The sequence below is a fragment of the Alligator mississippiensis genome, chromosome 1 (genome assembly GCF_030867095.1).
Source record: "Alligator mississippiensis isolate rAllMis1 chromosome 1, rAllMis1, whole genome shotgun sequence".
NCBI classification, from domain to species: domain Eukaryota; kingdom Metazoa; phylum Chordata; order Crocodylia; family Alligatoridae; genus Alligator; species Alligator mississippiensis.
In genome coordinates, this window is record NC_081824.1 from 268,281,931 (window position 1) to 268,299,042 (window position 17,112).

The 17,112-nt window shown below is 46.6% G+C and overlaps 1 protein-coding gene across 1 annotated transcript; it reads right to left on the minus strand.

Moving 5' to 3' along the window:
• Window positions 1–8: 8 nt before the first annotated feature.
• On the minus strand, window positions 9–16,981 carry TIMMDC1 (translocase of inner mitochondrial membrane domain containing 1). The gene is made up of 7 exons (XM_006262294.4): window positions 16,781–16,981; window positions 16,334–16,499; window positions 14,463–14,551; window positions 6,770–6,837; window positions 5,854–5,932; window positions 3,957–4,067; window positions 9–3,289 (listed from the first exon to the last, which is right to left on the minus strand). The coding sequence occupies exons 1-7, from the start codon at window positions 16,852–16,854 to the stop codon at window positions 3,145–3,147; spliced, it is 732 nt and encodes a 243-aa protein (XP_006262356.1). The 5' UTR covers window positions 16,855–16,981; the 3' UTR covers window positions 9–3,144.
• Window positions 16,982–17,112: the final 131 nt, after the last annotated feature.

Below are 17,112 nucleotides of genomic sequence, written 5' to 3' on the forward strand. Positions count from 1 at the left end.
GAGCCAGCTTTACTCTTCCCATTCTAGTCAATGGCTTTATTAGAAGAAATAAGGAACTACATAGAAATGCTTACTTTACAGGAAACACAGCAAGAAGGGTGATTCTGTTTCTAAACACCGACAGACCAACTGCTAATATGGGAACCTGACAACGCTAAGGCACAGTATGGCCAGGCATTCGATTCTCACCACCCTGAACGAGGGGGGGACAAGGGAAAAATATATCAATGGAAAATGGGAGGTAGGTTCCAATTATTTTCTCAGAAAGAGTACCACCGTGCAAGAGGCCACGCACAGGAAAATGAGCATCATCTTAGTCATTGCACAAAGGGCACTGAAAAGAGGAAGAGGCATAATGAGACTGAGGTACATGCTGCTCTGTCACCACAAAAAGCAAGCTGTGGGGGTGTGGGATGTTTGGTAGGCAGGTACCAGCAAAACCATAGGTAGGCATGGGAAAAAAGAAAGCTAGTCAATGACTAAAAGTAATCTTAGCAAGGGACTAGACTTCTTTGGCCAGAAGGACATGTTGGCTGCACTGGGGAGTTTAAACTGGGAGGGGGCGGAGGGCTGAGAATTAAGCTGCACCAAAGCAATACACATTTCTCCCTCTGTGGTAGAGCAGGGGGAGAAGAAAAACAAAGCCCAACCAAAAAATGCATTTGTCTCCTTCTGCAGTACCATGTTTAACAAACAAAATGCTCCTTTTGGAAAATATGAAAAGTAGGTGCTTATTAAAAATGAGGAAATGTATCCAAAAATCTGGCTTGTGTGCATGGGATATGCTCTGCTAAAGGAGCTGTGCAGCTGTAACCAACCACCCTGGGGGAGGAATAATGTTTGGGCAGAACTTAGTGATAATATACAGCTGGCTGAACTTTTGGAAAGGGAGCCATAAAATCATTCCAGGGTCAGGGAGCATTAAGTGCCAGAGGCAGAAAAGAGCTTGCTTCTGACTTCAACCTTGTTGGGCATTTTATTTCAGTTAAACAGAATGGGAACTTGCACTTACAACCCTCTGCCTAGCACAAAATGGTGAAGGAAGACATAACTCTTACAGCTACAGGCCATTATTAATTCAAATCCAGTCCAAATGTTCACTTCATAGTGCTACCAGAGAACCATTGGATCATACCCGTGAGAAATGAGGTTTTCACTTATTCAGGCTTCTTGTTACTGAATCATGGTAAAGTCTAAATGGGGCTGTGAGACTTGACGGCCCACACCCTTACTGATGAGCTTTGGTGAACCTCGCTCACGGGCTATGGCTCAGACCTTTTCCCCAGAACTAATACCACATGGGCAGAGCAAGAGACAATCCTAGAAGACAAGGTCTATACAATATTATTTAATTTTTCTTTTTTGTCTAAACAACACTCTCAATCTTTCCTCCAGGATGATATCATGATTTGTAACTTATTATTAGGGGGTATCTTTGCCCCATAATGCCAATCCCTCCAGCCAACAGAAGTGTCATCCTTGCTGTAGGACCCATTCCAGAAGGATGTTCTTTATGTGAGATTCCCAAGGCCTGTTCTCTCCAGGAAGCCTGATTCCTTCCCTCAGCCTCAGTTGTAACATACTCCAATCATGATCACAGCCAAGTCTCTATTACTGTGAGCAGCCTGACCAGACCCACTCAGCAGACTTCTTCAACCCACAGCACTGGTCCCACCAGAACAAGGTTAAGATGTGTTGAAGGGATTAGCACAGGGGTGGGCAATTATTTGGGCCAAAGGGCCACACAGGGAGTATTGATGAGCTGTCACGGGCCAGGTCAACACCCCCCTCCCCCCAACTCACCGAAAATCCCTATGGGGCTTTGGCTGGGCAGGGAGCAGTGCTCAGGAGCAGGATGCACATGATCTGCTCTGAGCATGCCCTATAGTGTGGGGGGGAGGGGGGTGCATGCAGCAGTACTTGCTCAGTCTGTGGTTGGCCCTGTGGCACTATGCATGGGGCTGACCCCCACCTGGGGCAGCCTGTGCTGAGCTCCTGCCCACACCTGCCAACCCTAACCCACCAACCCTGACTCAGGCCCTGGCCAGCGTGCAGCTTCAGGTGAGGCTGTTCCTGGTGTGGCTGCAGCTGGCCAGGTGCTTCTCTGCTCCCCTCATCTCCAGCAGGAGCTGCCAGGCTGAAGCTTCTCCCCACACCTTGCCACAGCATGGGCAGGAGTGGAAGAAGCCTAACTGGAGGGAGGGGGAGCAGAGCAGCACCTGGCTGGCTACAAATGCACTGGGAACAGTCCCACCAGAAGCTGTGCACTGGCTAGGGCCTGGGCCAGTGGGGCTGTTCTGCTTCCCTTGTTTCTAGCTACAGCTGCTGCTCCTGCTGCACTGCTCCAGCTCCTGGCTGCCTTCTACTCACTCTGCCCATCCAGCATGATGAGCTGGGATCCTGGTTTTCTCCGATTTAAAGCAAAAATTGGGAATTAAAAAAAAAAGGAACCTAAAATCCACATTTTTCCATGATCAAAATGAAATATCACTAATATATAGATACATATATATAATGGTGTTTCATTTTAATCATGGAAAAATGTGCATGGGGGGGGAAGGGGAGTTAAACCAAAAATTGGGGATTTTTTTTTAAATCAGAGAAAAGCAGGATCCCTGGTGAAGAGCAGCCACCTGTGGGCAGGTGGCGCAGATAGAAGCTGGAGTCAGAGCCCCACACACTGCGGCAGGAGCCATCCAGCTGAAGCTTTCTTCCCACCTGCCCGCATAGAGCAGCACAGCAGAAGCAGGAGCCATAGCTGGAGGCATGGGGAGCAGAAAGTCACACCAGCCCTGGCCTTGCCAGCACATGCAGCTTCTGCTGGGACTGTTCCTGGTGTGGCTGCAGCTGGCTGAGTGCTGCTTAACTCCCCTCACCTCCAGCAGTGGCTCCCCATCCCATTCTTGCCCCTGCTGCGCTGCTCCAGGTGGGGGTGGGACAATTCACCCTCATATTGTCCCACCCCTCTCCTAGCTGTGTACATTAGCCATCATTGGGAGCTGGCGTTTCCATTTCCCAAGGCTCTCTAACACTCCCTGTGCCAAGATTCATGGTCATCATTTGTGGCTGTCAAAAGCAGAAGGGACACACTGATTCATGCCAGCCTTTCAGTGAAGATGTCAGAGGTCTACATCCAGAATCAAATTAATTCCTATCTTCTGATGGCAGAGAGTTCTTGGGCAGATTAAGCAATTCTTGAATCCTCTTGGTATCTTCCTCCATGCCTCCTTTCTTATTATCCCTTTCCATTTCTTCCAAGGCAATTTCAATTGAATTAAGCCTGGCTCCCCTTAAGGACAGAAAGAAGACACTGTGAGTACAATTTATAGTGCTGTAGTCTGAATACCTGCATCTGCTGCAAACTGAAGAAACACTCCTGACCCAACAAAATTCCAGCTAGTCTTTTAGTTTTGGCACCAATTGCCAGTTTTAATGAGTCATTCCACCAGCATCAGGGAAGACAGGTAGGTTCATCCGTTTTAACTTGATCATGCAGTCAATTGGCAGCGTGGAGAAAGAGCAAGACTATGGTATAACTGGGAACAAACAGTTGAAACTGAACAAAATAAAATTATGTGGATTTGGAAAAGCAGGTCCTGATTATGATATTAGTGGAGCAGCTTTCTGGGGAAACAGCAGTGAAAAATATCACTGCTTCAAGTCAAAGTTGCAATGTACCATTGTAAGGACCAATCCTGCTATAAATTCAAACACATGTACTGGCTGATGATAAATTGCAGCACTGACTAGCACTGGGCAAAAATCACAGGGGTATATGAAACACTGAGAAGCCAAAAGCCAATGGGGGGAGCTGGGGTTGGAAAAGGAGATCGCCCATTAGCAAACTGCTTTGTGAGAATCAGCCTGACAAATGAAAAAGTTGGACCTATAGGACAAGATCCACTTCTGGTGAGTGATACAAATTCACCAAGGTAAAAGACTGCACTGTTCCTTACCACTCTGCTGTCTTCTGCTCATACAGCTCCCTTTGCTTCCTCTTTCGTCTTTCCACCATGGTTTCTGGACAGAGCTTCTGCACTGCAATCAGTAGTCCTCCTGCAGGAATGCTATGATGCAGAGGAGACAGTGGAAGCTACAAGCAAGTTCATCAAGAGTACACAAATAGCAGCAGCTTACTGGCAACACAGAAAGGTGTGCGGGGGCCAGCCATTGATCAGTGACGCATAACCACCACTAATGTTCATACCAGTTTGTTGTCTAAGCCATTTCCTTTCTAGTAATAGCTACCAAATGAAGCTCAAGGAACACAGTGCCTTCCTTTTCATCTGCAGTGCTTTGTGGACACTCATTAAGATTCATCACTGACCAAGGTAGGTCAACATTATCAATATTTTACAACTAAGGAAAAAGGCAAAGAGAAGCTACAGGCTGGATGCAGGCTTCAATACCTGACCTGCCACCTAACTGCCCCATAGGCACCTATGCCCAAAATTTAGATCCTCAAACCCTCTACCACCCCCCACGCCCATTAATTTCCTTCTAACTATGGAGGTACCTTGTTTTCTTCCAGTCAAGCTCCTGAAGTATTTGGATCTGGGCAGACCCAGAGCTCCCTGTCTCAACAGTGCTGAGCAGGGGGCATTTACTCAGGCCTATGTCCTGCCAGGGTCCCCAAAGCAGGTGCTCCTCCACCTTTCCATCCTGCAAAGTCCTAGCTAAAAAGCATTCTCTGAGCACACCCCAGGACTGGACTGCAACAAAGGGCCAGTGGAGATAAGGAAGGAAACGCTAGATGAGTGCCCTGAAAACACACTCATCATTTCTTTCTGGCCCAATGAACAGTTCCTTTAAATTGTATCAGCTTTAAAAGGAGGGATGAGAAAAGCCCTCCTCAGAACACCCCATACACTGGAGCCTGGGGAAACAGGCAGCAGGCTGGAATGCAATCATGCAGAGAAAGGAACAGAATATTGGGCAAGTGTTCCTGCCTCCTAGCTATGAAATACCGGCAGAGACAAAACCATGACCTCCTACTCCAACACCTGCTAGTCTTATTCCTGGAGTGCAGGGTTGTGACTCTTGAGCAGAGATAAATGCTTCACAGCGCAAGTCTTTAAGTCCTTGAGTGGAATAGGTCTGAAGACACCCCCCCCCCTCCTTAGCACTTCCTAACAGCAAGCTTAGACAGCTGCTGGTTCAGTGTGCCGACTTTTGTGGATGCCACATTTAGGTGCATATATTTTATGCAGCCAGGATCTCTCACAGTACATAACTTGAGGCCAAGGATTCTATTTTCCCCTTACTGCCTAGAAATTAGCCATGCATTGCTCAGAGCACTGCAATGCCTTTGTGGACCTACCCCTCAGTGACTCAACCAACCAGCTACATGGGGAGCCAATGCTGAAGCTGAGAAGGAAGCCAGGATTCCTAGTTCATCTCCAGCTCTCGACATCAATCAACACAACTCCTTAAGTACATGCTTCATCTTTCAATTCTGGCTAACTGTTCTGAGATGCAGAGCGGAGCATAAAGTGGGATGGTCATGATTATGAAACTACAGATGCAAGTATAATTGCTTTTCTGTTTTAATACCATTAAAACAGTATTAACTGAAAAAGATTCAAGCAAGGAATCTACACTTATTCAGCCACTGCTGAGAAAATAATGATGTGTAAAGCAAAGGGTAAAAAAAAAAACAAAAAAAACGGATGGGGGGCCTAAGAAAGAAATCATAATCCCAGAAGGGATCAACAAGTCCAGCAGGGGTGAGGGTGAGCAGTTTTATGTAGCCACTTCTATGATTCAAGGTTTGGTTTGTGAAGTCATAAACACACACTAGCTAAAGTATGTAACTCTGAATTTGGTCATAAATATGCCACGTGTGTAACTTACCATAACAGTGCCCCAAAGATGCCGCCCACTGCCAGGCCACGCAGGCCCAAATGCATTCTGAACAGGCTTCCTGTAAGGGCTAAGATACACAAATACTTGTCAAAGCTAAGGCCAGCAATGGTTCAATCAATCTAAAAGGCCAAATCAACTCAGGCAAGACTGAAAGGCAGCTGGGCTCCTGCTGACATACTTCCAGTATGGACTAGGATGGGGCCAAACTAATATGTTTGCTTTTTTTAAGAGAAAAAAAATCTGTGATTTCTATGGTACTAAACATAATACAAGATTTTCTGCTGCTCTTAAAGGCTCCCAAAGAGCTCTAAGAATTAAATACAAGAACCCTCAGGTCCACCCACCTCTGTAATAGACCTTCCCTAAAGTACACCACACAATTTGTTCAACAGCAACCAATAACACTGTCTAACAGTTAAAGTGAGTGAGGAATAGAAACGTGTCTAACCAGAAGGACAATATCCGCTTGTGTAAAGATACAAAGCAGGATCCTTTAGATATGTTGCATAGAGCAAACATTGTAAATAGCAGTATTAGGTGGCAATGAAGAGAAGGAAGGAGGTATTACCCACACGACTGGAGTTCTAATGCTCATTTTCATTTTTGTTTCAAAAATTAGTTAGGCGTGTATCCTTGAAACAAACTCCCCATGCATCTTTCACCAAAGAAATACATCAAGTTTCCAAAAATTAACTGAGGCCCACAACTCCCCAGTGGGTTAGGAAAACGTCACTGCCTCTCTATTACAGAAGCATGGTAAGGTTAAATAATAATTAAGTAAGGTCACAAAGTGAGTCAGTAGTAGGATAGGAAATGGAACCTAAAGCCCCGACTCCCAGTGGTCTGCTGTAATCAAAGGCTGCACTCATAAACCAAACAGAATATGAAAATTAAGTAATCTCACCTCCTGCTGCAACATAATGACTGAGGCTGACTTTATCATAGTACAAAGACAGGCCAGTGCTTGCTGTGCTGAAACAATGGGGCACAAACAAGTTAACAAACAAGAATTGACAGAGACAGCAATATCAAACCCACATAACAGGTTCATTGAACAATGGGGAGCTAACATGTTGGCCCACAGCATGCTCCCTGTTGTCTTTCTGTGCAGCACATGCAGAGCAGCTGCAAATGCTTTGACCCCAAAAGTCTTATTGAATGTTGCAGTGCAGCCAATATGGGGAAGCAGCATGGTCTATTTGTAATTTTATAACCAAAAAACCTCCCAAATTTTTCAGCCATATTTAAGAAATTATATGAAGTTTGCAGTCAGCAAGTGAGGTCTGAATGTGAAGTTACCCATCTTAATAGCATGTCTTTATCACTTCCCAGATGCTCATGTTAGAGCTGGCCAAGTGGTATACCCAGTGGGCTTGTCTACACATGCATTAATGCGCTGTAGTTAATATGCATTAAATCTAATGCCTCCAGGCACCTATACACAAATACAGAGGCTGCTCTGATGTGCTAGAATTCCAACACGTCGGAGCAGACTCAATTAACTGAGTCTGCTGAAGCACAGCAACTACTGCACTCCAGCAGCCTCCTGCATCTCATGCATCAGTGTCCCCAGGTTTAAAAATGGCAGTGGGGGTACTTGAACTAAAGCTTATTTGACCAGCTTTAGTTCAAGCGCTCCTGCTGCCGCTTTTAAGTCTGTGGATGCTGATACATGGGCAGCATTTTAATTAGAGCAGCTCTTGGAGCAGCTCTAGTTAAAGCACTTACCCGCACACCCTGGAGCATGTGTAAAAGTGCCCTCTATTGTGAGGTACTAGGAAAATGTGCATTAGCCAGGCTTCGTGCACATTAACTAAAGCGAATGCTTTTTAAGTAACAATACGCATTAGCCTCTTTTAATGCGCATTAAGTAAAAAGCATGTTTTTGTGACACTTTAATGCACATTAAAAGAGGCTACTGAGCATTAAAGCGCACACGTAGATGTGTCCTCCATTGTGAGGTACTATGAAAATGTGCATTAGTCTGTCTTAATGTGCAATAACTAAAGAGCATGGTTATTTAGTGACGCTTAATAAGCATTCGCCTATTTTAATGCACATTAACTAAATGGCACATTTTTAGTGACACTTAAATGCACATTAAAATAGACTAACACGCATTAAAGTGCATGTGTAGATGCACCCAGTGTCTCTAACTTCTGGGTGAGGATAAAACACAAACTTTCTTGTTTTAATAGCTTGTTAGGTTTAAAATTGGGAAGAAGGGAAGGCAGAAGAAATGTTGTATTTGGGTTCTTAAAACACATTTGAAATGATATCTCAAAATTTCATGCCCCAAATAACTACAAAATAGTTAAAGTATATCACATGGGCTTTTTTAAAAAGCTAGAGTAAGAGAAAATGATTAAAGAAAAAAAAGATACATCACACCAAACAGTGGGGGAGAAGTCTGGTGGAAAGCCACAAGGACATGCATGAGGTCCAGCATAATTCAACGTAAGCAAAATTCTAGGAGAGGAAGCAGACAGTACGTCAATGACATCTGAAAAAAGCCCTGAACTGGGAAGAGCCCCCAAAACCAATCATATCAAGGAGGAAATATAAAAAGGAAGATAGGCAGAAAAACAAAACTGGCTTTTACTGGGAAATAATCCTAATTATTGCCATGAGTAAGATACAATCCAAAATGCAGCCAAGGGGAGAGAGAACTTTGAAACAGTAGTACTAACAGAGACTTCAGAATGATAATAGGCAGCAAAACAGATAGGATCTTATGGTGCAATATGTTTGCAGACAAACTTGAAAAGCAAGGCAGCCATGCTCCTGCTCTTGTAAGCCTTTGGTGGACCACAGCCTAGAAACTACATTCAGGTATGGAAACTACACTACCAGTTAAGATATTGACAGACCAGGAAAAAAAATCAAATTAAGAAATGTAGCAAAAATGATCAGCAGGAGTATTTATGGGAGAAAAATGTAAAGGACTAAATACATAATATCACGAGCATGACCAACCAGTGACTACAGGAAAATTGTCTGTTTTGAAGTAAATGCCCAACATGGAGTAGAATTATTTTGGAGTGGTCAAATGGGGTACACATTAGGAGTAACAAGACACAATTCTGCAGAGGAAATTTTAGCCTGGGCAAGAAGGAAATGCAACAGATGAAAGATTCTGACAGTCTCCCAAGGAAATGCTGAATGCACCACTGTTTCAGACAGTGAAATAAGGCACCGAAGCACTATAAGTGTAGAAGGAAGCCCTCTGGCCAATACAGGCATGGACTAGATGCAACCTAACAGGCCTGCTCTAGTTCCATTTTTTTAATTTTGTATTGATATTTATACAACCAGATAAGTGCAATATAATAGTAAACACTTTATAATGATTACATGTCTTTATGGAGTGTCAAGATAGACTTGCTATTAATATAATGAATCAAGCAATAGAGAATTATTAGCAATTTCTTCTGCAATTATCAGCACACCCTAGGGTTATATATTCAGCCAGTCCCTAATCCTAACATGCAAGCATATGCATTAGTCCTTCCGTCATCAAAAGATGATTACTCAACATTGAAAAAGTGGGTAGGTGTTGTTATCACATTAATACATCCTGAAAGCAGAGTACAGAGGGTTAGTCCTTATTCTGCTTAGGTAACTATGATATCAATCCCTAAGAGAGATAAGACAGCACCCTAAACTCATGGCAGGATTTAAAAAAATAATTTTGATATATGCATCTAATCTATAAACCATTTTTAAGATGCATGTGTAGAATTCAAAAGTCAATGAAAACTGATTTGTGTTTAATGCTTTTAAAATTCAGGTCCCAACTACAATTTTGAGACCTGTAGGGACCCATTTTTGAAAACACTGACCTTGCTCTACAATTATGTAAGATCTCACATCCGGGTCTGGATTAGTTCTCTCTCCCTTGATCACCCGCTCCTGAGTTTTAATATTTACAAAGCCTCGCACCATATTTTCACTGTATTATTTAAAACTGTATTTAATCAATCAATCTCATGATTCAGGGCTTCTACCAATCACCAGCAGGGCCCAGAAGGATTTTTCCTCCTTGGAGGTATAACTCTTAGCTTTTTTCCCCCCTAAACCTTCCTCTGAAATATCAGAAATTAACCACAACTAGGGATGGGAGACCAGGGGAACTAGCACTCCTAATAATACTAAGAATGCTTTCAGGTGTCTTGCTCATATGCTCAGAGTTAAACCATCCTACAACAGTCCCCTTTTCCACACTGTTCAGGTGCTGGGGTGGGTGATCATTTCAGTCTGTGGTTCTATAAACATCTAGGACTATCCTTTTAGGGTTAGAGAAGAAGGGAGCCAAGAAGAGACTTGGGAGTTGCAGTGTAGCTAAGAGGCTGCTATAGGAAAGAAGGCCAGGGACTGTTGGGTTGCAGTGTGGTGGAAAAGACCATACCAGAGAATCAACTATGAGGTATTAAAGTTACGAAGGAAGTTTGGAATACAATGTACAACATATGAGTGTGTTGAACATCTGTAAAGGTAGGGCTTGAGGGTGGTTGACTTGCGGTCTGAGGTGAAGACAACCCTATTGGGGAGGATGAGGTCAGAGGGAGCCTCGAAACACCAAACCAAACGTTGCCCACAAAACAGCCCAGCCAAGACTGACAACGAGCACAAGAAATACCCAGGTAAGAGACAGGGGCCCAGATAGTCCTGGGGCTAGGGGGGTGGTGCATACACCTTCAGGAGGCCTTAAATGCCGATACACTAATCCTCGTAGTATGGGAAACATGCAGGAGGAACTTGCCCTCCTGTTAGCTAACACAAACCCAGACATAGTGGGGCTCACCGAAACGTGGTGGGATCCAAACCATGACTGGGCAGTGAACATCAAGGGCTATAGGCTGGCTGTACAGGAGGGATAGAACAGGGAGGAAAGGCGGGGTATGTCAAAGAGCAATTAACATCCTCAACAAGCAGCACTGGATCAGAGAAGGGGCAGACTGAAGTGCTCAGGGTCAGAATACAAGCAGTTCGGGGGGAAAGGGACTTAACAGCAGGGGTCTACTACAGACCACCCAACCAGGGAGAAGAGCTAGATCAGGAATTCTAAGGTCAGCTCGTGGAGGCAGTTAAGTCAAAGGATGTGGTCATCATGGGTGACCTAAACTATCTGGACATTTGCTGGGAAGAGCAGTCAGACAGGTTTGACCGCTCATGTAGGTTCCTAGCCGTGTTACAGGACCTCCATCTAACCCAGGAGGTGCACAGTCCCACCAGGGGAAATACCTTGTTAGACCTGGTCCTGGCCACAAGCAACAACCTGGTGAGGGGACTACGGATGCTCAATCACCTAGGTGATAGCGATCATCGCCTACTGGAATTCACCATCCAGCGCAGGGTGGCAAAGGCCTGCAGCAAGGCAGCAGCCATGGACTTCAGGAGGGCAGATTTCAGTGAGCTAAGGAGACTAGTCGGGGAGGCACTAAGGTCCCGGAAGGGTGGGGAGTTGGGAGTCCAAAAGAGTGGTCGTTCCTTAAGGAGATGACCCTCCAAGCCCAAAGGGTGGCAATCCCAACACAGATCAAAGGGGGTAAGAGTACTCTCAAAAGCCCCCATGGCTCACCAAAAACATCCAGGAACGTCTCAAAGCTAAAAAAGAGGCATACACCCAATGGAAGGGAGGGGCCATCACCAGGGAGGACTATACCTTTGTTGTTCAGGATTGCAGGGGGGCTGTTAGGAAGGCCAAGGCAGAGATGGAACTGGGACTAGCAACTCGGATCAAGGACAACAAGAAATCCTTTTTTACTAAATACGTAGGGGGTAAAAAGAAGGTTCTGGGTAACGTGGGGCCTCTGCAGGACACGCTAGGAAATCTGGTGGTCGCACCAGGTGACAAAGCTAACCTATTTAACAATTTCTTTGCCTACATTTTTTTGAGCAGGGACCAGGTCATCCCACATACCAGGATCCCCAACGGTCCCAGGGGAGGCATAGCCAGGCCCAGAGTCAGTGAGGACCTAGTCAGGGAACTTCTGGTTGGACTGGAAGTGTTCAAATCAGCAGGTCCTGATGATCTCCACCCCAGAGTGCTGAGGGAATTAGCAGAGGTCATTGCAGGACCCCTGGCACGGCTTTACGAGCACTCATGATGCTCTGGCGAGGTGCTGGAAGACTGGAAAAGGGCCAGTGTGGTCCCCATTTTCAAAAGAAGGAGGAAGGAGGACCCAGGGAATTATAGGTGTGTTAGTCTTACCTCGGTCCTAGGGAAGCTCTTTGAGAAAATTATCCAGAAGCACATCTGCGAGGGGCCAGCAGGGGAGTGTAGGCTTAGGGGCAACCAACATGGGTTCATTAGAGGCAGGTCTGTCAGACCAGTCCAGTGGCCTTCTATAACTAGGTCACAAAATCCTTGGACGCAGGTGTTGCACTGCACATGGCCTTTCTGGATTTTAGGAAGGCTTTCAACACTGTCTCTCACCCCATTCTCGTTAAAAAATTAGGAGATTGTGGTGTCGATGCCTACAGTCAGATGGGTCACCAATTGGCTGGAGGGTCGCACACAGAGAGTGGTAGTGGACAGGTCATTTTTGACCTGGAGAGATGTGGGCAGTGGGGTCCTCCAGGGCTTGGTCCTCGGGCCTGCACTGTTCAACATCTTCATCAGCAACTTGGACAAGGGGGTGAAAAGCACCTTGTTCAAATTCGCAGATGACACTAAGATGCGGGGAGAAGTGGACGGACAGGTTGCAATTGGTTCTAGACAGGTTACAGGGGTGGGTGGATGAGAATAAGATGGGATTCAATACTGACAAGTGCAGGGTACTGCACCTGGGGAGGAAGAACCAGCAGCATACCTACAGGCTGGGGAACTCCCTTCTCATCAGCACAGAGGCAGAAAAGGATCTTGAAGTCATTATAGGGGCCATCAATGTGTGGGGACGCAGTCAGGAAGGCTAACCACACTTTGTCATGCATCCACAGATGCATCATGAGCAGGTCCAAGGAGGTGATCCTCTCCTTCTATGTGACATTGGTCAGGCTGCAGTTGGAGTACTGCATCCAGTTCAGGGCGCCACACTTCAGGAGGGATGTGGCCAGCATTGAGAGGGTCCAGAGGAGGGCCACTCGCATGGTCAGGGGGCAGCAGGCCAGGCCCTACGAGGAGAGGCTATGGGACCTGAACCTGTTCAGCCTCCACAAGAGAAGACTGAGAGGGGACCTGGTGGCCATCTGTAAACTTGCCAAGGGAGACCAGCAGGCAATGGGAGAGTCCCTGTTCCCCCAAGCACTACTGGGAATAACAAGGAATAACGGCCATAAATTGACGGAGAGTAGATTCAGGCTGGGTAGCAGGAGGCACTACTTCACAGTCAGGGCGGCTAGGATCTGGAACCAACTTCCAAGGAAGTGGTGCTCGCTTCTACCCTAGGGGTCTTTAAAATGAGGCTAGATATACACCTTGCCAGGTCATTTGACCCCAGCATTCTTTCCTGCCCACGGCAGGGGGTCAGACTTGATAATCTGCTCAGGTCCCTTTTGACCCTACCAACTATGCAACTATGAACTACGAAACTATAAGACCATTGAGGGTTTTTTGCTGTCCTCCACAGCGCAGAGGTGAGGTCCACTTCCTAAAATCAAGTGGACATATTTTACTTGTCAAATTCCCCACCCTTATAGGGACTTGGGTAGAGCTCTTGGTCTTTCCTGCTCTCTTCCTGTGACACACAGTAGCTTTTTGATGACTTCATGGGATTTTTTGGTTTTTGTTTGAGATCCTAGGTTTGTTACAGACTGTCTATGGCCTGATGAGGATGGGGGTGGAGGGGGAGCAACACTGGAGTGGATATTCTTATAGGACCTTGGACTTTGCGTTAACTACATAGTTGTCTGATCTTGCACAAGACTGCACTTAAGCAGCTCCTTCCAGTTCTCTGCTCCAAGCTTAGTGTCTCTTTGTAAAGGAGATCTGCCTGATAGAAGAATTTAGGCACAACACCCAGGTTATGTTATAATCAGCAAACACGTTGTCATTTTGTTTTATTCCAATTGAAGGCTATTTACTTGTATTTAAGTTTTCTGCCGGTGTTTCTACAACCAACACTGCCACATGGCGGCTACTTCATGAAAGCCAAAAAAGATTTGTAACATGGGGCATGGCCCTTTCCCTAGGATCTTCTGAGCATTAACTAACTAACTACTTCCCCACTGTCATATTGGCAGCAGCCCTCATCTCCTCTGCTTTTACCTACGGCATGTTATAGGTCAGTCTTGATATTGTTGGTAGTGTACCTGTGTAAGGGTTTGAAGCTGTGACTTGAGGGATTCCTTGGGAACACTACTGCCTGCAAATCAAGGGGACTGGACTCAGTCGCTAAGGAGGCCTCTTGTGATCCTGAGTTTCTATAAAAACTGAAGTGTAATTCTTCACCCTCACACACTGCCAGCCTCCCATTTCAAAGCTAAGCGCAGTCATAAAGGGGGGAAGGAAGAGTGAACACTTATAGTGAAGGTTAAATTGGAGTTTAAAACTTAGGACTTTTTCAGACCAATAGCTATTGTTGCTTTTCAGTTCCAAATAGGTCTCAGCAGAGTCCTTATAGAATTGTTCTTCCACAACTGCAAAGAAAACTTACTTGAATACTGTCACAAATACAGTAATTCTCCAGCTCCAGCGCCAGCCATACCGGATGAAACCCCTGAGTCCAGCAGTCTGTGCTGATTGCTGAGACAGGAAAGAGAGAGAACGTGTTACAGGTCTCACTCTCTTAAAAAATGCTGGATGTAACAATATTAATGAACAACACAATGATAGTGAACTGGCTTTTCATTGTATTGAAGACCAGATTTTTTAAAAAAGAATTAAGCATGCACAATATGCATCTAACCAAACTTCTCAGGCACGCAATTACTACAGATGTTTAAGACACATCCTAGTTATACAAATACATCAGATACTTTGGTACTCGTGCACATGAAATTGCAGCAAATGTTTGAATATTAAGTGTACAATTACACATACACTATACGCATTTTTCTCAATCCTAACACCCCTCCCCCACAACTTAACCTGAAAGTCTGATCGCTAATAGGAACTGATGTTTAGGGTGTACTCTGGATCATACACTGCTTTACTGGCTCTTACGACTGTAATACTAATTTATATTTTTCTTAGTAAGCAGTATTTTGAGGATCTAACATTTTGACCCAACACAGCAGGCCAGCATGTCCCCTGAAAAAGTTAGGGGTTGGCTCCTGATCAGGCCAATAGGTCCTAAAGCTCCTGATAAAACCCCAATTCAGCAACTTATATCCCCCACATTTTATTTAGAGGGGGCTTATCTACATGGGTAAGGTAGCACAGATTTACACTAGTTCCTCCTATGGACATTCTTACTGCATGCGTGGACTTGTTTCACTTTACAAGGTTGAACAGGATACTTTGTACAAAGGCATCTTATACAGACTCAGTGCATTTATAGGGACCAGTACAGAGCAGGTAATACATTCAACCCCTACTTAGCGCTCTTATTTGGATCCTGAAAAACCGAGTGTTAAGTGAAATTAGCGTTAAGCAAAACCAGAAGTTTTTGACGAACCACGATGGTGACCATAAGCGTTATAACGAAACTTGCTGAGCACTAAGTGGAATGAGATATGAATGTAAAATGAACATTATAGTAAAATAGCACTAAGCGAAACAGCATTTAGCAGGGGGTGCCTGTACACTGCAAATCCATACCCTAACTTTCCTACGCAGACAACTCCCATTTTGTTTCTGTTTCCACAAAAAGGAGTGAATGAGCATGAACAGACTCAAGCTCCTTATGAGTGTATCTGGCAAGTCTGTACCTATAACACTGTGTATAGGAGGCAGACTAACACAAGTAAAAACCTAAGTGTTATGGGACCCTCTGGAAGACAGGACCCTCTTTGAGACTGGGTTTGGCAAGAAGTGAAGTAGAAGCCTCTGGATGGATCCAGGGATATGTCTATGATCAGGTGCATGAGCTCCAATCCCGGCCAGAGCTAGGGGTGTAATATGCAGAGCTAGGGCCCTGGACAAACCCTGCTGGGAGGAGAGGGGGAGCGGCTCTGAGAGCTGGAGGAGGGAGAGCAGTCTTACCCAGGCCAGGAACTCCTAAGCAGTCCCTGGCGTTCTGCCCACCCTGGCTGTTGCTCCTAAGGGGGCAACTATGGCAGCAGCAGTAAGCAGGGACTGTCTTGAAGCTTGTAGCATGGTGAGACGGCCAGGGCATGGACTCTGTGGGCAGGGGGCGACTCTGATGCCCCTGTGAACTTAGTGCCCAGGATGGGTGCCTCTTTTGACCTCCCAATCACAGTGCTGCCTGAAGCAAACCTCTTCCAGCTCCACCCCTTGTGCCAAAGATTTTGCAAGTTCTTGAGTGCAGCGCCTCCCACAAGCTCTCAAGTGCCCCAGCTACTGGGAGGAAGTGGGAAAGGCACTGGCAGGGGGCTCTGGCCACCTGCTCCCACAGGAACGTACCACGGCATCCAGGCGGCTGTAGAAGACATCCCCTTGGGCGCGCTCCACAAACTGCCGCTTGGCCTGCAGGAAGGCAGGTGCGCCACCGTAGATGAAGCCCACCACCATAGCCGAGAAGGCGCTTTTGATGATGTCCATCGCATCCTCGGATATGTTGCCCACCTCGCTGCCAAAACACAGCCAGAGCTTAGAGTCAAGGCCCTCCCTGGCTGCCCACGCCCTCCCTCCACACCTCCCAGCTAGGCCTCCCGGCCCCGCCCCGCTTAAATCAATCCAAGCCCCGCCCCTTTCCCCTACTAGGCCCACCGCAGCCCCACCTTCACAGCCCACTCCAAGCCCCTCCCCCCAAATCCAACCCCACCCCTACATTCCCAGCACCTCTCCCACACGGGCGGCCCACCCCGGGGTGGGGAACCGTCGCATGGAGCCCCGATCCCGCGCACTCACTCGCGATGCCAGAGCTGGCGCAGGCGCTCCCAGCCCGAGTCGGGCGGCTCCGCGCTGCCCCAGGGCGCCGCCATGGCCGCGGGCTCCGCGCTGGGCCGGGCGGGGAAGCGGCACCAGTGCCCCCCAAGGTCACCCCGTGCGCGTCCACACCTGCGCCTGCGCGGCCCCCACCGGCCGCTATTGCTGCTGCAGCGGAAGGGCCTTCCGGTGCCTCCTTCTGCGGCACAGGAAGGCAGACTTAGCTGGGACGCGCTTGCGCTTGCGCTCACTCTGCCTGGGGTACCGTTCACACACTCCCGCCGAAAGAAAATATACGCGGAGCCTCTCAGCGC